Source organism: Ctenopharyngodon idella, chromosome 21 (assembly GCF_019924925.1).
Source record: "Ctenopharyngodon idella isolate HZGC_01 chromosome 21, HZGC01, whole genome shotgun sequence".
In the NCBI taxonomy this organism is placed as follows: Eukaryota; Metazoa; Chordata; class Actinopteri; order Cypriniformes; family Xenocyprididae; genus Ctenopharyngodon; species Ctenopharyngodon idella.
This window is the reverse complement of record NC_067240.1, coordinates 6665445-6692202: the sequence shown is the minus strand read 5'-3', so window position 1 is coordinate 6692202 and position 26758 is coordinate 6665445. Positions and strand designations below refer to the sequence as shown.

The window sequence follows — 26758 nt, the reverse complement described above, 5'->3', positions numbered from 1 at the left end:
GTTCTTTTTCTCCTTAGCCCAGGTAAGATGCTTCTGACGTTGTTTCTGGTTCAGAAGTGGCTTGGTAGTCCTTTTCCTGAAGATGTCTGAGTGTGGTGACTCTTGATGCGCTGACTCCGGCTTCATTCTACTCATTGTGAAGCTCTCCCAAGTGTTTGAATTGGCTTTACTTGACAGTATTATCAAGCTTGCGGTCATCCCTGTTGCTTGTGCACCTTTGCCTACCCAATTTCTTCCTTCCAGTCAACTTTGCATTTAATATGCTTTGATACATCACTCTGTAAACAGCCACCCCATTCAGTAATGACCTTCTGTGACTTACTCTCTTTGTGGAGGGTGTCAATGATTGTCTCCTGGACCATTGCCAAGTCAGAAGTCTTCCCCATTAGTGTGGTTTCAAAGAACAAGAGATACCCGGAATTTATACTGTAGGGATGGTCATTTAATGAAACTCAAATGTAAATATTCTAATATTTTGAGATACTGGATTTTGGACTTTCATTAGCTGTACGCTCTAATCAACAAATTAAAAAAAAAAAAACTTTTGAAATGTTTTACTTTACATGTAGGGAATCTAGAATATATGAAAGTTTCATTTTTTAAAATAATTTACAATAAAAAAATGAACTTTTTCACGATATTCTAATTATATGACCAGCACCTGTACATACATATTATATAAATAAAATCTTAATTGTCTTAACTTGTCTTAATAAAAATAATAATCTTAGATGGATGGATCATTCACAACAACTTTATTAAGATGAATTTAGATAATAGATTGATTTCCATCCATCTCCTGATTTATATAGTATGTACCATTTCTGTACCATATTAAGGTCTGTTCACACCAAGCAACTAAATGATATCATTTATTAACTAAATAAATTAATTAAAATAATTTATAAGTTTACTTTACAAATTACTTTTTTGTACAAAACTAACTCAATCCTGAATTTATTATATATATTTTATATATTTCTTTCTGTAAATGGACTGAGTTTTTTTTTTTTTAAGTTTTTGATCATTAAATGAATAATTTTAATAGAAAACCAGAAATCAACAGGGACCAGTTGTTTAAAAGTAATCGGATTTCGGCTATTGGATTGGACCAAATCTTGAAAATGGGCTGTTCAAAAGGGAAAAAAAAGGATTCTGAAATCAGATTAGATCACAAAATTCAATCTTGATTTTGATCTGGCGTTTTTGATAAAATTATCAGTTTATTGGGATACCTTTGATCCAAAAAATCTGGATTATACTGATCCCATCAGAAGGGTGGATTTCAGGAACAAAAATGTAATAAAACTTTAAAACTTTCTACTATTTTTTTTTTTTTTTTTTAAATATATTTTTTAAAAAAACTTTTTTTTTCATGTAATATACATACTAACCTATTTTTTATTTTGCGCTTGATTAGTTTATCTGTTAAAGTGATTAATTAGAAGTAGACATTAGGCTACATAATTAGCCTTTTGGTAACCTACTGTAAACAAAAAAAAAAAAGATTTTGGTGCCATAAAATAATCCCCAAACAGCTGTAAATATCAAATAAAAATATATTTAATTCAAAGTGTTTTTTTTTTTTTTTCTTCACTGTTTGTAAACTGCATTGGCACAATCATAAGAGATGAACCAGTCAAAAGTTCTTTGCGAGCGAACACAAAGTTTCTCGGGTGAACACCACACAGAGCTTTTCTGAGAGAAGCACTAGTAAAGTGTGTATATGGATCAGGGTGACCCAATCCAATTTTGCTTTGAAAAACCAGCACAAAAGTAAGATGGATTACATGATCCTGGAGAGCAAAACATGGGATTTCCAAATCCAGATCATTCTGATCCAGATTAACTTCTTGAACAACTGGCCCCAGATTATCACAGTAATTTGTATTTATGTGAAAAAAATGTACAATTGTGGGCTAAAAATCTGTAAAATTCTGTGAAATAGATTTAGTAAGATATAGTAATACGTGAAATAATGCTGAGAGCACTATATTGGTAGTTGAAAGTATAATCAAATATAATAAAACTATAGCAAAAGTTTGATTCTGAATTTTCTGTATTATCTTAATTGTTAGTTTTTTAGGAAGGAAAATCTGAGGGGGAAAAACAATCGGAAAAAGAATCATCACAGTATTTCGGATTCATCTTGAAGTTATTCACAAAGAACAATGTGACATTTTCAATATTCCCGGAATTGCTGATGAGTTATTTAGGGGGTTTCTAAACCATTAAACATCTTGGAAAAAAATCAGTCAGAATCTGACAGATCATCACAGTAAAAAAAATTCTGGATTTGTGTAAAGGAGTTTATGATTGTGAGAATGCATTGTGCAGATAAAGTAAACTGTGTTAAACAGAACTGAGAGTACTATACTTGTATTAGTATTTGAAAGAATTAACAAATTGTTCAAATAAAATTAGAGGGCCAAGGGAAGGCTAAAACATTTGTGAATGATGGGTGCGATGTTGATGGGTGAATGATGGAATTCTGCAAGGCTCAGATTGCATCCAGGTCAGTCAGACATTGATGGATCAATCACAGTATGCTATGTCAGATTCGCTGTGAAGGAGTTTACAGAGCAGATGATATTCTGCAGGGAAGTCAGGCGGAGGTGTGCGAGTGGTTGTTACCTGGAGGAGGTCTGTGAGAGAGCTCTCATCACCATACCGTACGCCAGCAGGATCTGAGCGGTGGAGGTGACTCTCCTCAGAGCCAACAGTCTCTCCTGGGGCTCCCGAAGGGATGCTGCCTGCTCCCCTAGACTTAGAGGAACCGAGGAGCTCTTCAGCTCGGTGCTAACAATACCTACACACAATAAATAAACAACAATGTGCTGCATTTCACTGTGATTTTGGGAAGCTCTTACATGCAATATGTATTGGAAAATTTTAAACATAGTTGCTGAATATGAAAATATTACCTTTGTAAAGCAGGTTGTTGTCGCCACTGACCAAGCCACTGACCAGAGCTCCAAGAGGGTCGTGTTCCATGAAGGGGATGGGGTCGGGCACGGGTTTCTTCTCACTCAGACCCAAAGGTCTCAGAAGAATCCCAAAGTCCTCCAAACCTGTAAGCCGGTCCGGGTCTGAGTCTTCCTGGTTACCTGGATCCCACTCATCTAACATACACACAAACATTCAAATCATTACACATTAATTCAAGGCAAGACACCACTGGTATACAGTAGTTTAAGCCCTTAACTGTCATCGCTACCAGGACACTTGGCGCTGTTTTTATTTATTGCCTTTTTTATATCACTTATTTTAGTAATCATCATAAATTAGGTATCATTCGAAAGCTTAAAAATTCATCTTGTGAAAATCGTTTTGAAATTGGACATTGCGTTACCACCATGGAAATGATACTTTAAATCCTTTTAGCGGGCTCCTCCCCCAAGTGGGCGTTGTCATGTTTCATTTTACAAAATTTATTTTAACTACTTTATAGTCAAAACTTTTCTAATCTTGACAAAACACATATCATCACAAAGGTCTGAATCTCAAGCTTCTATATTTGACATCTGTTTTGTGATAGAAGTGATATTTGGACAGAAATGTATTAATTTGTTACAGAAGAATGCATCAAAAAAATTCAATGGAATGTGGATGACACCCGGTGGCCATTTTTAGTATTTTGCCTAAACAAAATCACATGGGAGCTTCAATTTTGTGATATCAACTTCAAATTTGGAACACAACTTGGTTAGACATATGACTTTAATTTTTATATCAATTTTAGAGTAAAAATAATTTCGTAAAATATATATTTTATATAAGATAAAATAAAAATCCATAAAGTACATTTGATTTACAGTAAATTTAAACTTCTATAACTGGGGGTGACAGTTAAGGGGTTAAACAATTTTTACAGAGGGGATTCTGTATATATCTTTTTACCGCTCCATAAATCTGAAAATACTGTCCAACAGCCCGAGAAAAAAAAAAAAAAAAAAAAACATTTTCACCATGTTTTCAGGATAAAAATGTTGCATAAAATCAGACTAAATATGAACAAACCGCTCTGTAAAAACCTTCAGTATATATGAGTGATACTGAAGTGGATGTTTCTGGCTCAGTGAATAAGAAAAAAAGGTTTTCAAAGATATGTATTGTAATTTAAATTTACAGACGCATAAAGTGCAATAAAATAAACTGTTTTCTTTCCACTAGTCTGAAAAGTCTAGTCTAGCCCAAAATCTCAAAATTGACCAGTGCCATGAAAAAGATCAATGTTTTTGCCTATAGTGTCTTGCCTTAATAAACAGCACAGGGTTAATTTTGAACAGAAAAATAACCGCACTAATACCTTCTGATGTACCATCCACCTGACCAATCAGATCAGACGCCAAACCTCTTGTCCTGAAGAAGAAAAAAAAAAAACATCTGGGTTGCTAAATAGAAAAGGTAAATGCCTACAACATACTCATAATTTCCTCATCTTCACCTATCCTGTTTGGAGCTCATAACGCCCATGTTGGAGGCCAGATACTTTTCCCTGCATGCACTGCACAGGAGGTAGTATGGGCTTCCTGATCCGCATTCGCCTCCGAACCAGCCATCCACGTAGGCCCCATTGCTGCGGTAACCACGGCGACCGGCACTCTGACCGCAACCGGGGTGGTGACGCTTCATGTGGTTGTTGAACTGCAGGGTGAGAGTGTTACACAGCTCACACTCCACCATCTCATGGGGTTCTGGGTGCTCCTCTCTTCCCTGAGACAAAACAGACGCATGTTCACTCAACTATGAGATACAGTGAAGGACAAATGAAAAAAACATTCATATATGGACATATAATATTCACACAACAGAACAATAGACAGATAGAATACAACAAACAACAGGAATAATACATGAAAGATGGAATGATGAAAGAACAGAACAATAAAGTGATAAATGATAGAATAAAAACAATAAATGATATATTTGAAATATAAAATAATGGATTTATGGATGGAAAAATAAATGAGTAAATGAGAGAATGATGCACGATGAATAAATAGAAAGATAGATAGAAAGACAGAACGATGAACGGATGGATGGATGGATGGATAGACAGTGATAGATAGAATGATAGAACAATAGACAGACAGATAGACAGATAGATAGACAGATAGATAGATGGTACAAAAGAGTCATAGAATGATAGAGCAATAAATAGATAGAACGATAGAACGACAGAACGATAGATAGAACGATAGAACGATAGATAGATAGATAGATAGATAGATAGATAGATAGATAGATAGATAGACAGATAGATAGCACTATAAACAATAGATAGAATGATAGATAGAACAATAGACAGACAAACAGACATTTCCAGCACCTCTACCATCCACAGCGTGTCCCTCTCAGAGGTGATGAACTCTGGGGTGAGCAGCTCCTCGTAGGGCTCTTCATGGTACGGATCATCCATGTAGCCCAGCTCTGAGTCTTCCTCAGCAGCAAATGGGTGTGTTTCAGCCCGCTCTGGCCACTCTGCCACTCCCACATCCTGTCTGTACAGTGTTGGGACAGAAATGGGTGACGGGGAGTCTGAAACAGACAAGAGAGGTGAGCAAACTTCAGGGCAGAGTCACTGAAATGTGAATGTGAAATGTGTCTGTCAATGTACAGTACTCACATCCACATACAGTTACATATCCATGTACACTACCATGTACGACTTCCATACCAAGTCAGTACTTAAATTTTAAAAAAGTGACGCTGTGAACACTTTCAAGTGGATTCGTAAACACCTCTGATTGGCCATTGTGTTCATGCACTCAACATACATGTCTGTGATTGGCTACAATGATCAACGCACAGAAGTGTTTGAATTTGAAGGTGTGTATCTGTGTAAGTGCTTGGTGAAGAGCATCATTGATGACTATTTATAACATGTTTTTGAAGCGTTGATCTTTGTAGCCAATCACAGACATATATGTTGAGCAAGTGAACACAATGGCCAATCAGAGGTGTTTATGAATCCGTACAACAGCACTCAAAGCATCACATTTTTAAAATGTCAGTAACGACTTGGTATCGAAGTCGGTACTTTTGACAACACTACTGTACGTTAGTGCACATTGTGTGAAGATCTGACCTGCTCTCCTGAAGGATGTTCTCTGACCTACTCCGGACCGCTGTCTCCGTGCAGGTGGAGGTCTGTTCCTGGTGAGGTGAACATCTAAGAAGTTCTCTCTCTCCACCAAGTCCAATCCTGCTAACAGACTGGAAAGCACATCAGAATACACACAGTGAATAAATAAAATATTCCATGCAGTGTGCTCTGTTGTATAACATTTTTTTTTTTAGGAAATTCAGTAGGTCATTGTGATCTTGCAAACAGAAAATTAGCATACTGTGCTACAATATATACTGTATACTAGAAATGGTTACAATAGAATGCTATTCCGAAAACAGACACTAGATATGTTTTCATCCAAAGTTGGAAATTAAACTTAGGTGCAAAACTGGAATATCGCAAAAAAACATTTGTGAATAAAACACAGCTTTCATGGGAAATTAGCACAAAATATCTGTAATAAAAATGAAAGTTGCTGCAATTGTGGAAGCCATTGTGGCTCTTTTTTCATACATTAGAAATGACTTGCGCCTCAGAACGCACAGACGAAACACAATAAACCCTGTCATGTTAATGTATGCTGTGTTCTGAGGCGGATGCCTGGTGTTTGGGAACACAATTGTGAGAGAGTTCTAGGAAGTAATTATACCAAATCGTTTTGATGACAGACTTTGGGCTCAGGCATTTCAGAATGACTAAACCAACATTGACTGTTTAGTCCAGTCATCCAGTCATCACATCATCTGTTGAGGTAAAGTCACAAGAGACTTTTTGTTGGGCAAAGAGGGATTTATTCTGTAAACGAGTTTTGATTGCAGTTTTTCAGAAAAAAAAATTAATCAGTTAAGTTTTTTTAAGCACATTTTTAAAAATGTATTTCCAGCAAATGCTTTTTTATGCAATATCCCAACATTTGCAATACAGTTAGGTGGATGGAAACAGCTACTAAAACCAAGTGGCAGTTAAAATATCTTGCTATCAGTTGCGGTTGATTAATATGCAAGAGACGTGATTTATCATTTGTCACTTTATGTTGTGCCTGGTTGAGACGTGGTGTATGTGTGAATTCACCTCTCGTTGGGTTCTCTGCTCTCCTGTAGGGTCAGAGGAGCTGGAGACTCGGGGCACTGGACCGTCTCAGGCCCTTCAGATGAGGGTGTATCAGTGGTGCCCCCTGCAGACGAGCCCTCTCCCACCTGCTGCTCCTCTGTGATGGGGTGTTCCAGCATCCAGCTCGCCAGCACCTCGATGGTGCGTGAGTCCACCTCTCCAGTGACCCCTAAGAGATATCACAAAGAGGTCAGGGAGAATACAATAAAAGTTTGGACACACTTGGCTGAATATATGTTTCTCGTGAACTTTAGGTGTATATTTAATGCTTGAAATTAGTCAAACATAAATTGTGTTTGAGAATACACTTCTATAGAAATCTATAAATTTAATTTAAAAACAAAAAAATGGAAACTGACTTGAACCAGATAGTGAAGGAAAGACAAAATTTTAAATAAATAAATATAAATATAAATATATAAATTATTTACTTGAATTTTTTTTTTTTTTTGGAACTGACCAAAAATAATTTAAAAAAAAATAATTTTTAATATTTTTGTAAAACTATACTGCTCAAGAAAATATAAGTATGCAATAATTATACAAAAAAATATAGTGCATAAACACACACACACACACTGAATTTACACACACACACACACATATTATATATGTATATATATATATATATATATATATATATATATATATATATATATATACATATACACACACACACACACATATATATATATATCAAAATAAAAAGTGCATATATATATATATATATATATATATATATATATATATATATATATATATATATATACACACACACGCTATATATACACTTTTTATTTTGATTGCAATAAGTATGCAAAAAAATATGCAAAACATTATGAAAACATTTCTAAAGAATTTACTAAAACTGTGAACATAATTATGATAACACTAAATAAGACTTCATGTGGAGCTCCACTAATATTTCCCATGATTCAGCTGAGCGTTTCAGTGGGGAAGAACAGTGAGGGGTAAATTGAAGCAGGATCTCACAGGGGAAGTGAAATGAGTGAATTACCAGTAAATAATTATTTAGTGACAAAAACAATCAAATGCAGTACAAAACTCAACATAATTATCCAATATTTCTATTTGTGAATGACTGTATTGTAATCACAGGTTTCTAATCTTTGAAAATTTAATAAAACTGACTATTGTAACAGTATTAGGAGTTTAACAGTCATCTAATAACATGATTGACTCATTCTTAAACAGGTAAGAATGAGTCTAGATGTTGCAAGCACTTGTTGTACCTGCTGCCTCCATGGCCCTGTAGATGTGTCTCATTGAGAAGCCCATTTCAAGCAAGCGAACTGGGACAAACATTTGGGGCTGTTCTGAAGGACAGAAATAAAAATTATTAAGTGATGAATCAGAATGTGTCTGGACTGGGCTGACTGATCCAGTCAGGAAAATATGATTCTTTCTTCATTTATTTATAAAGTATCTGCATTTAAAAAATAAAGCGCAGGTCAATGTGCTAGAGAAGGCTGGGGACTTAGACTACAAATTATCAACTATTATTATTCAATTATTCTTTTTTTTTTTTTTTTACTATTTTTATTAGGTATTTTTATTTATATTTTGTATTTTATATTTAATTTTTTTTTTATTTTATATTATTGTATACTTTATATTATATACATTTTTTTTATTACATTTAATAAAGGTTAATATTTGAAACCACATTGGAAATCAGAAACCCTTTTAATTTAAATATGAAAATAAACAATTGGGAAAAAAAAAAAAAAAAAAAAAAAAATTAAAATCAAAAAATAAATACCTAAGATAATTAATCTAAGTCACTAATCAAATTTGTGATATTAAAAATAAAAACAAAAAAAGTTTCAGAATGTCTTATTTTAAGTTTTATTTATTAATTTAATTAAATTTAATAATTTTTCAATTTATTTTTCACTCAGACTGATATGCTGATAATATAATTAAATATATTAAGTGCATAATTATTATGTATATTTAAATACATATATATTTATTACATATAAAAAAATGGTATATTTATATATAAAATATTTATATATAATATAAATTATATAAATTTTCAAATTTTTCTTAAATATGTAGATGTATGTGTTTTTTTAAGAAAAAATTGCATATATATATATATAAATAAAATTATTACAAATATATTTATTTATTTACTTTATTATAATAACAATATTTTCATAAAAATTGCATAAAATTGCATAAAAAATATAAATATATGTATAGAATCAATTGGTCTTGTATTTCTTTGTAAGATTTAAGGTGCAATTCAACTGGGTGTGAAGATGCAAAAAAAAGGCAAACTAATTTCTTGCAATCAGTGAGTATACGACAAACAAAATAAATAAAAACTTCCAAAGCAAGACTCAAGTGTAAAACATGCACAGGCCATCAGTGTTAAGTTGAAGGAGACATCTCAACGTCTGGTGCTACATAAATCAATCTTGATGTTAGTTTATTAAAAACAAAACAAAAAACAGATAACCATGTCCAAGGTCACCACATGCTAGACATCCAGTTTTACTTGTCCCTTATATTTCAATAGTTTGTCTGGGCGTTATTAAACCTGTGCTGTCAGTCTTACCCACAGGGGTCCTGGTCTGACCGCAGGGCTCCAGGAAGCTGGTCTGCTGCTCAGTGAAGCCCTCACAGGATGCTGAGCTCGTCAGGCTGAGCCCGGGGGGCAGAACCGGACTGTGGACGAGCCCTGCCAATGTGGGAAAACGGGCCAGCACCATCCGCCTAGAGGAGCCCAGCCACACACACATGCACACAGACACAGGAGAACCGCTAGCACCAGCTCTAGAGCAAACCTTCAGTATGAGCGTGTGTTATATTGAGGTGTTAATCACCCTAGAGTCATTCAGCCATGCTCAGCACTTCAGGTTAAGAGAGGAGCTTTGTGGGGTTATAACACACACACGGTCACAGCTTTACACTTACACACTCACCTGTATTCTCACTCACACTCTCAGTAACCTGTGTGAGTGTGTGTGTCTCAGTTGACAGCGATCTGGAGTGAGAACATCCAGACACGTCAGAATTTACCAAGCGTGTGTTAGACTGAAACCCTTTCTCATGTTCCTTTCTTTAAAGTGACAGTAATTACAAACTATACACATTTTAAGAGCCAGAACAATTACCTTTCAGGAGATGTCATCATAAAACTGGCATCACTTCATAGTACTTCATAATTATTTCACTGATTCATAGGTTCCTTTAAGGCCATTTCACACTGCACCGGAAGACGATGACAGACACATTCGTCGGGTTTTGTCGGAACAGTGTGTTACTCCTGTCTAATAATTATTATATCGTTGTTGATTATATATTTATGAAATAATATATTATATTATAGCCTTATATTTTCTATTCTATTCTATTTTTATTACATAATATGTTGACACTAGTGGTGCAGATATTGTACCCGTCACCTTGAGTGCTCACTGCAATGAAATCATGCACAGAATAGATTGGGATTGGACCAAAGAGAAACTCACTGTAGCAGGTTGATGGGCAGGAAAGGGTTAAAGTTCTCCAGGCCGTCAGCCTGCAGTGCGGTGAGGAGGGAGGCTGTGAGGTCATTGGTGGAGGGTGAAGCTGACTGGCCAAAGATGGCAGTGCCCTCAGAGCCATTGCTGTAAAGCGAGACTGAACTGGAGGATTTGGACACGGGCTGAGAGGAAGAGTGACCCCCTGAATCTATGTACACAAACACACATGAACAAGTGGTAATATTAATTAATACACAAGAAAACAAATCAATTATTATTACTTAATAATTATCATCAGCAGCAGCAGCAGCAGCTATTTTTACAGACTTTTACTTTTCTAAGCTATATGAAATATTACTACTACTACTACTACTACTAATAATAATAATAATAAACAAAATTATATTAAATGATTATATTAATTATATTAATAAATATATAAATAATAAAAACCTAAATAAACAAACAGCAGATAAAATAATTTATTATTATTAGCTATTTTTTTACAGACTTTTGCCTTTCTAAACTATGATAGTAACAACAATAATAATAATAATAATAATAATAATAAGTTAAATTAAATTACAATATTCAAATTATATTAATTAATTAAAAAACAAATAAACAGTAATAATAATAATAATAATAATAATAATAATAATAATACTGTATTAATAATAAATTACATTATTATATTGGAATTATTAATTAATAAATAATTTAAACAATAAAATGAACACTAGTAGTAGTAATAATGATAATTTATTCTTACTATTATTTTTATATAGCTTAAAAAAGCTAATAATAATAATACTGATATTAATAATATTAACAATAATAATAATAATAAATTAAAATAGTATATTAAAATGAAAACAAATAAACAAGCATTAATAATAATAATAATAATAATAATAATAATAATAATAATAATAATAATAAATAAATGTATTATTATTAGCTATTCTTACAGACTTTTGCCTTAACTATATGAAATGATAATAATATATAAATAATAATAATAATAATAATAATAATAATATATAAAAATAAATAAAAATATATTATAAAAAATATAATATATTAAATTATATTACAAAAAATTTAATTATATGAATTAATAATTAAAAAACAAATAAACAGCAATAATAATAATGTAGTAGTAATAATAATAATAAAATAATGTATAAATAATACATTACATTATTATATTAGAATTATTAAATTATATTAATTAATAAATAATGAAACAATAAATGGACAGTAATAATAATAATAACAATTTATTATTATTATATAGCTTACAAAGGTAAAAGTCTGTAAAAATAGCTAATAATAATACTGATAATAATAATAATAATAATAATATTATTAATAATAATAATAATAATAATAATAATAAATTAAATTATTAAATTAAAATTAAAAACAAATAAACAAACAGTAATAAAAAAATAATGTATGTAATGTAATTTTAATAATGTATTTTTATTACTCCTACTCCTACTCCTTCTCATTATTATTTTTAAACAGTAAATGTGGTAAACAACTGAATAAACCGTATTCAGCTTTTTATCTTGTTCACGTGTTCATGCAAAAGCAACAAACCTTTGTGTTCCTTGCTTCCATCCTCATGCAGTCTGTTCAATGCTCCTTTAAAGATGATGATCTGGGCCCTCTCGAGGTCTGATAAAGCCATGGCCTGTTTAATCGGACAGGGTCTGACGGCCCACTTCACCATGCTCCGCACCACGAACTGTAGCACAGAGCGCAGCTCGGCGTTCTCCTCCCCACCAGAAGAGGTCCTCGCTGAGTCAGGGCTAGTTACGCTGACCCCTGCATCTGATTTGGGAACCAGGAGAAGATCTGTGAACTTCCCGCAGCTCAGAATGACAGCCAGAGATTTTAGCGCCCCCAGGAGGAGGTAGGAAATGCGGACTGCACGAAGTTCCAAAGCAAAGAAGTCCACCCTGGGTTGGGGTGCGAGTATTGGCGGACAGGGGGCACTACCACGTTCCTCGTTTGACTGTGTGAGGGTTCTTCTGAACATGTCATCTTGGTTCTCCTCTCTCCTCTCCTCTGCGTTATTTCTGTCCTCAACCACCGGACAGCTCATTCCTTCTTCGTCCATCATAATGCGAGCGATGTCCTCATCCAAACGTCTCTCCAGCTCACTACGCGGGCCGCCCTCTGAGCTGATTCGGTTCCTTGGCAATGCAGAACTTCCAGATGATCCGGAAGGAAGCTCCTGTTCATTCAAGATGCCGGTCATCAGGATGAGGTCGAACAACACAGGCGCTTTGAGGCCGCAGCAGCGGGACACGTCCAGCTGGGGGATGTCGCATGGCTCCAGGGAGGAAAGAGGTGTGTCGCTAGGTGACCAAGAATTCAGGAAGCTTTGGGTTAGTGGGACCACAGCAGGTCACAAGCAGTATGAAGATGAGGAGAGAAGTGAGACGGTAGGGGCAAGACAGAAATAAAAGAGTGGAAAGGATACCATGATTAGAAAAAAATGAAGAGGACAAAAGACAATACAAGAAAAGGGAAGTGAAGAAATCGAAAAGGAAAGACGCATGCAACTGGTAAAAAGAACAGGACAGATATAACATACAAAATATACAAAAATTACAATGGCGTCTGAACACGGAACCCAATGACAGTGCTGGAGAACATTAAGTCATGAGGTAAAAATATTTTACTCTAAAACAAGGGTTTTAGGGCAAGGACACCAAAATATGAGGGACCTCTTTCTTAAAATATAATGGCAGCTAAATATGTTTATGCATTAAGATCCATTTGTTATGTGTGAGAAAAATATTAAACGTCATATTATAAGGAAAACATCTTTTTTCTAAAATGAAATAATTGGCTTTTTTATTGTCACTGCACTAAATTAAAAACAAACTAATAAAATGTTATTAGTTGGAAAATGTGAGTATTTTTAAATGTATAAACATTTAAAATAAATTAGGGCTGCACAATTATTATTAACCCGAAATCGCGCTTAAACCGGTTTGAACTCGCAAAGGCTGCGATTTATTTTATGCGCAGCTTGTCAGTAAAGCGCGGCTCTGTGAACAGTAGTAAATGCTGCTCTGTCTGAAAGCCAGTTCGAGTCACTTTTGAAAAAGCAACATGCGTCAAACATTTTTCCAAACATGAGAAGCATTTATGAACCTCTTGTCCAACAAAAGAGATTTAATAACAGGTTTTTACTCCAAACTCACTTCATAACGACAGTTGAGTGTTTGAAAACATTCTTCTGTGAGATGATGTGGCTTCTTACACAGAATAAGGCACACAACATATTATTTTATAGTATTCTATACAGTGATAAAGGCTATGTCGATTAGCATTGCATTATAAATATATTTTATTGCGTGAGAGCGCCCTCTGGCTTTCAGATCACAGTGCCGTGCTTCAATGACAAGCTGCGCATTATAAAATAATAATAATTTTTAAAAAACGCCAAACACCTTTGCCAAATCGCTTTCAGTTTATTTTCAATTAATCGTGCAGACGATGCAAGCTGCCTCTAAAAACACGAATGATTTAGAAGAACAACATAGTGACGAAACGCGCTCTGTAGATTGTTTGTCCGTTTAGGGCTGCTGTAGAAACACGCCGGCGCAAAATGACGCCTTGACATGGAGGGGGACCCGCAGTGTATGAGATAGAAATGGCTCATTCTAAGGTAATAAAAACATAACAGTTCATTATGTAAGGTCTTTATACACCACTGAAAACATAGTTATGTATATTATATTGCATTTTACACATTGCACCTTTACATTTTATGCAGACCCCCAAACACCCTCAGAACCCAGTTTGAAACTGTATGTTTACACCGAGCATTTTCATTGTGAATTTTATTCGTTCTCTGCTCTTGGCGTGATAGGCTCTTGCTCCCTAATTTTATATTAAAGCATATATAGTGATTACAATACAAACTTTCAATTATTTGCACGTCTGTAAGAGTACTGTATATGTGTGTATATTTGTGTGCTTACCTCACAGTGAAATCTGTCTCCTCCCACTGAAGCTTAGCCAGGGGGCTTCCGTCTTTCAAGACCCCGAGCAGGGTCGCACGTCGACCGCTGGGTTTGTGCAGGCAGGTCCCCCCTGCACGGAGACCGCTGTCCACCCCTCCGATGAGGGCCATGACAGGCCAGACCTCAGTGCACAACACACTGAGCTGGGCGTCAGAGAGCCCTGCCGGGCCAGAGAGATGGTCTGTTGACATCCCAACATCTACCCAAGCAGAGCCCCTCTCTCTGTTCACCCCACATTTCTCATCAGACTCCCTACTGGCATGACCTGCTGGCAGGGGACAGCATACAGAATACATTAACCTTTAAATAAGGACTCTGTTCTTCATTTTTTTAAATCATCCTCTGTGTGTGCATGGACATTTTACTGTTTTCCTACAATTACTGTTTTTTGTTTTAAAATAAACTTCGTTGTTTTAAAAAATGTAAGAGTAAAGTTGTAAAATCTTACAATGAAAGCTTATTCGCCATCCAACTGTCATTCATGGCAACATTGTAATATTTGCATAATGAGTTGTAATTGGTCTTTTTCACACTTTGCTTTGCAAGTAGTACAGATATTTCCTCTAGGAAAGGCAAATCTAGTGTGTTACTGTATATTGTAGCCAGTATTTTAGATCATTTAGTAAGTTTAGTAGGTCCCATGATATGGTTGATGAACATAACTGACATATTGACCTATTAAAAAAGGCCTTTTCCATAAAGTATTTAACTTAAAAAAATTAATTTATATTATGCTACTGCGAACAAGATATGTAATCAACATTTTAGGTCCAGATAAAACACATTTTAAATGTATATTAATATATTTTGTATACATTTAAATACATTGTATATATATTTTGTATTTTATATTATTTAAATATCTAGTTTATTTCTAGAATTTTATTTTGCAATGATGAATTCCCAATCATTCTATATAAGACTACATACAATATAGTAATACTTTAGTTTAGGGTCCAATTCTCACTAACTAGTTGCGTATTAGAATGCATTTTACTAGGATATTGGCTGTTTATTAGTACTTATAAAGCACATATTAATGCCTTATTCTGCATGACTATATTCTACATCCCTTAAACCTACCCCATACCTAAACTTAACAACTATCTTATTAAGTATTAATAAGCAGTACTTAGGAGTTTATTGACGCAAAAGTCGTAGTTAATAGTGAGAACTGGACTGTATATGCTATCCAAGTAACAGTTTAAGCAGATGAGTTAACTGACCTATCTTGCCATGTCCCTCCCTCATGAGAGGGTTGATGAGCTGTAGTTTGTTCAGCATGTGCTGGTTGATATGTTGAACCCAGTCATCGTTCACATACAGTCGTCTTAGCAGCTGAATTGTGGACTCCAGCAGAACCGTCGCCCGCGGGCTGCACAGTGGCTCCCCTGGTAAAAGATCGCTAGGCATGCCACGCATCTGCAGGTCACACAGCGCCACCTAAAGTCCATTGAAGGAACAAGAGGGTTTTGCAAGTTTAAAGTTGATTTGTAGAGATTTGCTCATTTATTTTTAGCAAGCTTATTATGAATTGTGTTTCAGTTCTGGCATCAATTGCTTAAAATGGGGCCACTAGTGTATAGGTTTAAGGAGCTGACCTTTTCTCCAGGGTTGCTGCTGTAGAACAGAACACAGGGGTAGAGTTCCACGGCATCCACTCCTTCAAACGCCAACTTGGGCTCCTACACACACATAAAAACAATTACAGGACTTCGGAACTCAGTTTGCCCACTGATTTACATTTCAAGTTCATTAGACTATATATTTTATCATTTTATTTTGTATTTATTCGTACAAAATTATTTTCCATAGTAATACAGCTTAACCTAAAATATTTCTTAAAATTTGCCAAAAGGCTACAATTCAAAATTACAATTTGCGATAGAAAAAAAATACAAAAACTACAAAAGTAATTTTGGCTTTTAAATCAGATATACATATACACTTCATAATACATCATAATATTTCCAAGTGAAATATTACAGGACTTGATTTTATCCATTGGGACTGAATCATTAAAAGGTATTATTTTTCTTAGTATTAATTTTTTTTTTTTTTTTTGGCCCATTCTGGCAAAAGTGGTTACACAAACTGAAAATAAAAAACTTCTGCAATTTCCATTTTAGGTTACTACAAGAAAAATATTTTTTCCTTAAGGACATTTGTGCATATTTATAAAAAAAAAAAAAAAAAAAAAAAAAGATTAACCCTGTAAAGCCTGGCATATAAAACAACAGAATAGTTTATATGGAATAGTATAATGTGTATATGTGTTTGAGTATCATATTTGATACATCAGACTTTTATGGCTCATATAGTATTATATACATAGGAGAATATAGAGCTCACACTCGAGAAGTAAACAAAAAAAACACCTTCGTATTGCTGAAAAGTAAGACGGAATTCTGATAGCTTATAATGAATCAATGATTGTACAGCAGACTACTTTACATGCATATGAATATCAGTAGTCATTCAATATCTCCCAATAATATTTCTTGGTAACATGATATTTAAATGCTTAGTTTTATGATAAAAGCTCTGTAGATTTTATTGTGGGGTGCAAAATATATAATGCAATCCAATACAATGATGATTGAGATGCACAAATAAACGTTCCTCAAAAGCCTGATGCATCACACTTGATACTTACATTTTAACATGATTTTTCAAAAAAGAAATTGAGATTTTGGATAATCAAATCAAATATAATCATAAAAGTTGCTTCAGTCCATGTAACTAATACAATTAGTTACTTTTTTAGGGAGTAAAGCATTATTGTAACACATTACTTTTAAAAGTAACTTTTCCCAACACTGCAAATAAGTGTTTATCTTGAAATACTGCTAACAATATAAAAGTTGATGTTCAATTTATAAAAGTCAGTAAAGATTTCACAACAAAAAGTCACAAGTACCACAACCTGAAGGAGGACATTCTTAGAATGATACTAAAAGGCGCTTTATTTGCTGAAAAAGTATGAACTATCATGACAGAAAGCATTTAGTAGGTTTTTCAGCAAAGTTTTGATAATGTTAATAATTTAGAGGCCCTTTATCAGGTTAACTCTATCAAAATTATTTTTATTTCATGTCATATATAAGTAGCTGTAGCTTCTAAATCAAGCAACACTGTTTGATGGCAATTATAATTCATATGTTATAGCGAATTGTACCTTACATTGTTGAGCTAAGTGGGAAAGTGTTTTAATTTCATAAACACGCACTGACCCTGTTGTTTTTGGCGAAGGAGATAGTTCTAGCCTCCATGTCTAGGATGCAGGTGATTGTGTCGCCCTGGGTGAAGGAGGGCAGAGCTCGGCCCAGTTCTCCTCCATGATACAGGCTACCACTGTAGGCCCGGTACAGCCACATGTCTGTGGTGGTGCGATGGTTGTAGTCCCGGATGGGCCATCGGGACACTCCGATACACGTCCCTTCATTTCCCCTGTTTTCCTTAGTTATATAAAACTAAGATATGGAGACATAAAACATATTAGAACATGGACCCTGTAAAGGACACCAGTGACTGTATTTTGCATTGGTACCTTCCAGATGAAGCATCCAGATGTGATGGCAGTGGTGGCCAAACCGTACCCTTTCCCCCCCGATCCATGAGATAGCACATTTCCACTCTCCAGAGAACAACAGATCAGTTTATGTGGGTCAAAAGAGAAATCACCAATAGGAATACATTCATCTTCGCTGTCCTGGAAGACATATAAGTGCATATAAAACAATCTAAAATCCATGGACACGAATATGAGTTTGTAAAATGTGTCCGGTGGACAGATAGAGATGAGTTAAAATACCCTATTTATATGCTCAGAAGTTCTCTCTTTTTCTAATTTTTTTCTCAGGGCCACAGGTTCCTCCCACATGTATGAGGACAAAAGGCTAAATAACTGATCCACAATCTGAAATAAAACAAAAACGACATGGTAAATGTTTATAGTCGGGATTAATCAAGCTCCAATCATTCAGTATCAAGTGAACAGCACTTTCTGACCTGTTCCATGATGACAGGATCTGAACAGGCAGGGAGAAGAGCTTCCAGAATATGAAAGGCCAGCAGCTTCGTCCGCAGGTTGTGGAAATGTGGATTACCCGAGTTGCATTTGTATGAGATAACTGCCATCAACGGATCGATCCACTTGACAAACGCAGAGACTCTTTTGGCGACCTTTAGTGACAAAATGCGCCTTAGGAAGACTAGAAAGTCAGCGAGCTGGGACTCCACAACCCTGCTGCTGCGAACTATATCCGCACCTAAAATTAAACAAAAAGGTATAATGATACAATACAATATACCATACCACACTTACTGTGTATATATGCACACAAGTATGATGAAAAAGTAAAGAATAAAGAAATACTACACTAAAGAACACGTTAGCTGTTAGCAATTCGGGGGCTGCATCCTCCGGAGGTCACATTTGAAGGCTGCATATGTCAGAGTCGGTCTCATTTAAGAAAAGTAACCATTAGATTGCAAAGTCATAAAGAAATTACAGTATTTTACACCACACAAGGAATGACAGTCAATTTTATTATGGTTACTTTTCTTAAATGACACCGACTCGATGACATGTGCAGCCTTCAAATGCGACCTCCGGAGGACGCAGCCCCTTAATTGAGACACAGCTTTAATCTTGTGTTGTAATGACTCACTTTCTTGTTTGGTTGTTTCTTCTTGGATGTGTTCTGTGGAGTCCCTCTCTAGCACCTCCTGCTGGTGGACTGCACGTAACAATCCCTGCAGCTGCTCGCTCATTACATCCATGAGAGCCTGGGACACGTCCAACGGCAAGGTCTCTTCACAGGAACTGGAGAAACACACACGTTAACTGCAACTGTACAACCTGGTATATCTGTAGCCAGGTAGTATAGCATGTGGCAGAAGGGATGTTTGCTAATACTAAAACTTTTATATGAAATTATGTTATGGAATATCTTTAATTTACACTTTCTTTACTATGCAAAACTTTTGCATAAAAGCAATATTATGATGTTAACATGATAGAACGTGATTATCTAAGGGAGCAGTTTTCAAAGTGTGAGATTTTCATGGCATATTATGGGATGTGTTCTCTCGTTTTGTATTTAATTACCTAGTTTTTAATCTCACCTGGCTGCTATGGCGAATATCTGCAGGAGTCTGGCAGCGGCCAGCTTCACCGCCCCACCAAGCTGCATGTGACCGGACATAGAGGCGGCCAGCCAGCGTTGGTTCACCAGCACACATGTGTTATCAGTCAGTGTGGACAAGATCTCCAGTACGCCACATTTAATAATCACTACCAGATCCACTGGCTGATAGTGGAAGTTCAGAGCAAAGACTGTAGCCAACAGTAGGTGCTGATAAGAGCCTGAAATGAGACAAATCTATGTTAAATCACTACTTATTTAAACTGGTGTATTAGAGTACTAGGACTGTTCCAAACCACAAAATGCAGTCAAGCTAAATTTTAACCACAAAGCAATATCACAAATTAATATGTCTCTTTGAATCAGTGGGCAATGATAACATTAAAAAACGTTTTAAATAAGTAAATAAGAAAATAAACTAAATTAAGTGTTACTAATATTATTAGTTTATTATTTATCAGTTTTATTAATATCATCAAGATACACTGTAAAGTACAAAATAGTTCATTTAAATTTAGTTAATATTATTTACACTGTTATTATATAATATATATTATGATTTATTAATAAAAAAATAAGTAAAAATAAATTAGTAATAAAATTGCAGATACAAAAATATTTAGTTTAAATGTAATCAATATTATTTTATAATATTTATATATATTATTAATATGAAAAGTCATTTTAAAAATGAAGTATTTATATAAAACTAAAAATAAGAAAAATCTATGAAACGATGCAAAACATATTTAAGTTTAGCTGGTTAAATACAATTTTTTTTTCTGTTTAGACCATGTGCGTGAGTAAGAAGCGTTACTCACCAGCTTGTTCTCTCTCTAGCGCCACCTTCTGTCTGAGCACACGCACCAGCTGCTGGTGGAGCGTGTGAGCTGCAGACTGTAACTCCCTCTGAACACTGATAGGAGCCGACTGAGTCCCAGCCTACACACAAAAACACAAACAAAGTCATCTAGACACCTGAAATCATATTTTAATATACGTGTAAGATTACAGTGAATGTGCATCTAATGTAAGAACACAGATTCTCCATAATTTGCAGATCATAAGATGTTTGTGATATAAGTGCTTTTGTCTTTGCCTATAAGTAATTATCGCCTCTGTAAATGTTATTTCCTTAACATTTCTTGCATTCATTCAATAAAATGCAAAATAAGCATGATCTAAAATGAATTTGTATTTAGGCTAATGTCAGCATGTCTTACGGTATAATGGTGAATCTTGTTGTTAGGTGCCACTAGACTGCCGGTGATCGGGGCTCCCAGGCCAAAGCAGCCAGAGAGGAACTGCAGCTGCACTGACTGCAGGAGGCCTGGAAACCGTGGGGACGCTAGCGAGCTGACACTCTTTTCCTCCATCTCTGACAGGAAGGAGGAAATCTGACACAAGGCCTCCAAACGCACCTGGACAGAGGGTATGAAAACAATTGTAGTGTCTACGTCTTTATTATTACTGTGTGAGAACATTACATAACTGTTAAAGGGATAGTTCATCCAAAATGAAAATTATCCCATGATTTACTCACCCTCAAGCCATCCTAGGTGTATATGACTATCTTCTTTCAGACGAACACAATCGGAGATATATTTAAAAATATCCTGGCTCCTTGCTTTATAATGGTTGTGAATGGGGGGCAAGATTTTGAAGCCCAAAAAAATGCATCCATCCATCATAAAAATCATCCCCTGGCTCCAGGGGGTTAATAAAGGCCTTCCGAAGGGTTTTTGTAAGAAAAATATCCATATTTAAAACTTTATTAACTATAATAACTAGCTTCCAGCAGACGGCTGTACGCATCGATTTGCGGTGGAAGAGTGACCTCTGACCCGACGCATGACGCAATGCCGAATGTGGAAGCGCAGAAGATAGAGCAAAACAAAACACCGGTCATGAATTAGAAGTCTAAAACGAGAAATTTATGGATTATTTTTTTGATGGATGGATGCATTTTTTGGGCTTCAAAATCTCACCCCCCATTCACTACCATTATAAAGCTTGGAAGAGCCAAGATATTTTTTAAATATATCTCCGATTGTGTTCGTCTGAAAGAAGATAGTCATATGCACATAAATACATAAATCATGGGATAATTTTTGGGTGAATTATCCCTTTAATACACTCATTTCTTATGAACTTTAGCCAGTTATTGAACGTAAAAATGATCTACTGAGGCTTTCCCACCTGAGCTCTTTGGTGTTGCTGTGCCATGGCTACAGTGATGGCTTTGGGGTCCGCCTGTGCACCTCCATCTTTGTCCATCAGAGAAGAGGTCCGGAGGAGGCTCCCACACAGGAAATGGAAGACCTGGCCTAGGATGGGTGTGCCACCTCCACCCGGGCACAGCACAGTAGTGGGACTGATGCACTGCCGCAGTCGTTCCCAGGCATCTTTCATAATGCCCAAAGAACAGAGCGGAAGTCCTAGCAAGAAACAGGGCTCATTAGCACAGATGTGTGATATTTAAGCTAATTAAAATTGATACCTCCAGTATATGTGAAAGGAGAGAGAGAGATGTAATGTGAGATATCAGACGTGAGAGATTAAACAAGTAAAATCAGATTAGATGTGTGATATTCTTCTAAATTCTTCAGAAATCAGATCAGACATGTGAGATCAGGCAAGCGAGATATCAAGGTGAGATGAGAGATCAGACATGAGAGAGAGAGAGAGATCAGACATGCGAGATCAAACAGGTGGAAATCAGAAATTTGAGATCAGATATGAGAGATCAGGCATTTAAGAGATCAATTATGTGAAATATACAGTATGTGAGATCACTCAGATCAGACATGTAAGACGTAAGATGTAAGATATGTGAGGTCAGACGTGAGAAAACAGAAATGAGAAATTATTTATGTGAGATGAGACACATGATAAATAACAATTAGAGATAAATTGTGAGATCAGACATGTGAGATCAGGTGAAAGTCAGAAATTAGAAAAATCAGATATGACAGATCAGGCACTTAAGAGATCAATTATGTGAAATATATGAGATCAGATATTGAGATCAAATGTGAGAAATTAGAAATGAGAGAAGACAGGTGAGATCAGTTAGATGAGACGTGAAATGAGACACGAGAAATTAGAAATGTGAAATCAGATATCATACATGAAAAATCAAATATGTCAATGGTCTGACATGATATCACACAGGTAAAAGATCAAACATGCAACAGATGCACTATGTGTGAGATCAGATATGTGAATATGCTACTATATACCACTCACCCATTTTATTCTTGAATGACCCTGAGGAGCTTTTAGACTGATCTAGTGTCTTTAAAAGAGAGACAAATCAGACCACAGATGAAAAAAACAAAAAAAAAAAAAACAAAGAACAAGACCCAAACGAGAGATCAATTCATCAATATTAAACTAGGGGAAAACATGGGATGCATAAATACCTCTCTCTCACTGAATCTTCTCTCAGAGGAGGACTGTAACTCCATCTTTGTTCCTAACGCCTCATAGTAGGGTGGAGATCTGTGGAGTGAGAGAGATTAATTACTTACAATAGTTTTATCCCACCCGCATGTGCAAGCAAATGTTCTGTAATCGTACACAAATGCAGACCTGGCCAAGCTGCTCTCAGTGGGCGTCTGTGACGACACAATCTCCTCCTGCCAAGCAGCTCGGACCCCCAGCAGAAGGAAAAGGCAGCGGGAGACGAGCAAGTGGCATGCCGCCGGGAAAGACAGTCCCTGGTCAGTGGTGCTGTGGTGGTCCCAGGGCCGCTGCGGAGGCTCCCTGTCTGGCGTTCCTGGGCTCTCAGTGCTGCTGGGTAACGTGCTAGTGCCAGACGACTCGTACACAGTCTCGTTCTGTTGGAGCTGCATGGCCTCACGGGTGGCCAGGAAACACTGCAGCACCTCTGCGGGGAGGAGGAAACATGCAATCAGTTCGCAATTACACAATACAACACCAGAGCAAGTATTTTAGAGCAATAATGCAACATATTAATCACAACCATGACACATCTACACTGTACAAAATTAATTTTCAAAGCTATTGGAGTACGTTTTACAAGAAAAAACTGTATCAGTCTTTCTACTTCAAAATTTTACATTTAATTCAGTGTTACTTGCTGTTTGTTTGTAATTATTTGTGCAACAATTTTTATTTCAGTGTAATGATAACACAACCTTAAATGTTAATTACAAAATAAAGAGAAAGATAGGCATTTCAAGATGTGAAAAACTAAAACTAAACACCGTCCAAATGTCCTGTGTGAATGTCCCCCTAGTCATTACTTACTCTTCACTTGTATAAAATAAAAAATAACTTACATACATTTAATAATATATATATGATTTTGAGTATTTAATCCCATAACTATGGCCAAAAAAGTGGGAGTGCACTACAACATTGAGATTGTAGAACAGGCCTTTTTCTGAGACAAAGAAGCCTTTGGTATATGGTCAGGACAGAAGCACAGAGGGAAGAACGCAGAAAGCAGAGTGTTTACCCGGCAGGTACATACTGCTGATGCTGGGCGTCTCCTCCTCTAAGGGATCGTCCTGGTTGTGTTCAGCTGCATGGGGCGTCTGGCTGCTGGGATCCGCATCTCTTCCTGTCTGCTCTCCTGAGCTCCCTGCCTCCTGCCTGTCCTCACTGGGGCTCTGAGAGCCCAATGAAGCCTGGATAGGACAAAACATGTGAGAACAGTAATAATATCGGTTAATGTCATCTGGATGCATAAAGTTGTTTTAGAGGTAGGGAAAGTTATTGCATTTTATTACATTTCATGTTGTCTTAAAATGTAACAAATTTGTGACAAACTTCCCAAGTTCATTAGCATGTTTCTAAAGAATAAGTGTATATATATTGTGAAATATTATTTTATATATATATTATATATATATATATATATATACACACACACACACACACACACACACAACCGCTCAAAAGTTTGGGATCGGTAAGATTTTTAATGTTTTTATAAGAAGTTTCGTCTGCTCACCAAGGCTGCATTTATTTATTTACAAAAATACAGTAAAAACAGTAATATTGTGAAATATTATTACAATTTAAAATAGCTGTTTTCTATTTGAATATATTTTACAAAGTAATTTATTCCTATGATCAAAGCTGAATTTTCAGCATCATTACTCCAGTCTTCAGTGTCACATGATCCTTCAGAAGTCATTCTAATATGCTGATTTGCTGCTCAAGAAACATTTCTTATTATTATCAATGTTAAAAACTGTGTACGTTTTTTGTTTTTTTTGTTTTGTTTTTTTTTCCCAGGATTCCTTGATGAACAGCATTTATCTGAAATACAAAGCTTTTGTGACATTATACAATACTGTTCAAAAGTTTGGGGTCAGTAAAAATTTTTGTTTTTATTTTTCTGAAAAGAAATTAAAGAAATTAATACTTTTATTCAGCAAGGATGCATTAAAAAGTGACAGTAAAGACATTTATAATGTTACAAAAAATTATATTTCAAATAAACGCTGTTCTTTTGAACTTTCTATTCATCAAAGAATCCTGGAAAAAAAAAATATTGTACACAAATATTTTGTACAGTTTGACACAATAAATGTTTCTTGAGCAGCAAATCAGCATATTAGAATGATTTCTGAAGGATCATGTGACACTGAAGACTGGAGTAATGATCCTGAAAATTCAGCTTCGTATCACAGGAATAAATTACATTTTAAAATGTTTTCAAATAGAAAACAGTTATTTTAAATTGTAATATTTCACAATATTACTGCTTTTACTGTATTTTTAATCAAATAAATGCAGCCTTGGCGAGCAGACAAAACTTATGTTAAAAACATTAAAAATCTTACTGATCCCAAACTTTTGAGCGGTAGGGTATATAGAATTTCTCTAAGTCAATAATGAAATAAAATGTGTGACATTGATCATGTGATATTCCAACATTTATGTTAATTTTAACTAGTTTCACTAGTGGCCTAAACACATTTAAACCCTATTATATATATTTAAATAAAATGTGACTGGTTTATTAACATGTTTTACCTGTTTGGTGGTAATTGTTGTTTGGGCGCTGCTTGTGTTTCCTATGCTCTCCTTATACGACAGCAGAGTGCTGCGGATTTTATACACCACCTGATATATTTCAGTCAGCACCTCACAAGGCTCATATCTGCAGTCAAACACACACACACACACACAAACATTAATGGACTGTTTAAACTATCGGTTCATCCCTGCTGCTGTCCAAACACTCCAGAAGGTTTATTTGAGATTCATGACTGTCAATTCATATTCACTAAACTCTCACTCTCACAAATGAGTCATTATGGCTGAGGCATTTATCATGTGAGATTTCACACAGCACAGAGAGGGACAGGGACTGACACTTTAATATTCACATATAGAGCCATTCTTTAAATAGAGCATATATTCATTAAATCTGGGTCAACTAATTACAGAGTTCATTATGCTATGGTATAAGTGAGACATGGGGAGATAAAGGTGTAAAAAAGAGATCTAGGTAAAAAGAGAGACAGAGGGCGATGTGTGGATCTCACTCACTTATCCTGCCAGTAGGCTTCATGAAGGCCGGCGTGTTTGAGCAGAGCGGCCAAACTACAGCGACACGCCATCTCTAACAGAGAGTCTCCCACTGATCCACTACTGTCCCAGTCTACATAAAAACACACACGTCAAGGTCAAAATTTGGACATGCACATGATGACAGAGCTTATTGTAATCTGTAATATCTGACTCTGATTGGTCAATTACAAAATGTACTAAATAGGCAGCTGATTTTCTTCATAGCTATGCAAGGTTTGTTTCTCTTCTATTACTTTACTTTACAGCGTCTTTCTGCTCACATAATAAAATAATATAAATGTTTAATAAAAAGAAACA

The 26758-nt window shown here is 35.4% G+C and overlaps 1 protein-coding gene across 11 annotated transcripts in view; it reads right to left on the bottom strand.

Moving 5' to 3' along the window:
- Positions 1 to 26758, bottom strand: part of LOC127503612 (probable E3 ubiquitin-protein ligase HERC1) — a 75796-nt gene that overhangs the window by 24779 nt on the left and 24259 nt on the right. For 4 of the 11 annotated variants that reach the window (XM_051877630.1, XM_051877621.1, XM_051877622.1 and 1 more), the window contains exons 20-48: positions 26420 to 26531; positions 25901 to 26027; positions 24372 to 24543; positions 23480 to 23777; positions 23311 to 23389; positions 23135 to 23183; positions 22085 to 22323; positions 21109 to 21306; positions 20707 to 20827; positions 19866 to 20106; positions 19409 to 19563; positions 18747 to 19006; positions 18550 to 18654; positions 18286 to 18447; positions 17969 to 18208; positions 16337 to 16420; positions 15962 to 16178; positions 14694 to 15003; positions 12292 to 13079; positions 10690 to 10891; positions 9774 to 9931; positions 8437 to 8520; positions 7145 to 7352; positions 6092 to 6219; positions 5333 to 5541; positions 4448 to 4716; positions 4310 to 4362; positions 2925 to 3122; positions 2635 to 2809 (exon numbers count right to left, since the gene is read on the bottom strand). In XM_051877630.1, the coding sequence (XP_051733590.1) occupies positions 2635 to 2809; positions 2925 to 3122; positions 4310 to 4362; positions 4448 to 4716; positions 5333 to 5541; positions 6092 to 6219; positions 7145 to 7352; positions 8437 to 8520; positions 9774 to 9931; positions 10690 to 10891; positions 12292 to 13079; positions 14694 to 15003; positions 15962 to 16178; positions 16337 to 16420; positions 17969 to 18208; positions 18286 to 18447; positions 18550 to 18654; positions 18747 to 19006; positions 19409 to 19563; positions 19866 to 20106; positions 20707 to 20827; positions 21109 to 21306; positions 22085 to 22323; positions 23135 to 23183; positions 23311 to 23389; positions 23480 to 23777; positions 24372 to 24543; positions 25901 to 26027; positions 26420 to 26531 (5641 nt within the window). Of the gene's footprint in view, positions 1 to 2634; positions 2810 to 2924; positions 3123 to 4309; positions 4363 to 4447; positions 4717 to 5332; positions 5542 to 6091; positions 6220 to 7144; positions 7353 to 8436; positions 8521 to 9773; positions 9932 to 10140; positions 10203 to 10689; positions 10892 to 12291; positions 13080 to 14693; positions 15004 to 15961; positions 16179 to 16336; positions 16421 to 17968; positions 18209 to 18285; positions 18448 to 18549; positions 18655 to 18746; positions 19007 to 19408; positions 19564 to 19865; positions 20107 to 20706; positions 20828 to 21108; positions 21307 to 22084; positions 22324 to 23134; positions 23184 to 23310; positions 23390 to 23479; positions 23778 to 24371; positions 24544 to 25900; positions 26028 to 26419; positions 26532 to 26758 lie in introns of all 11 variants that reach the window. The other 7 variants (XM_051877631.1, XM_051877624.1, XM_051877625.1 and 4 more) reach the window with 5 other exon arrangements.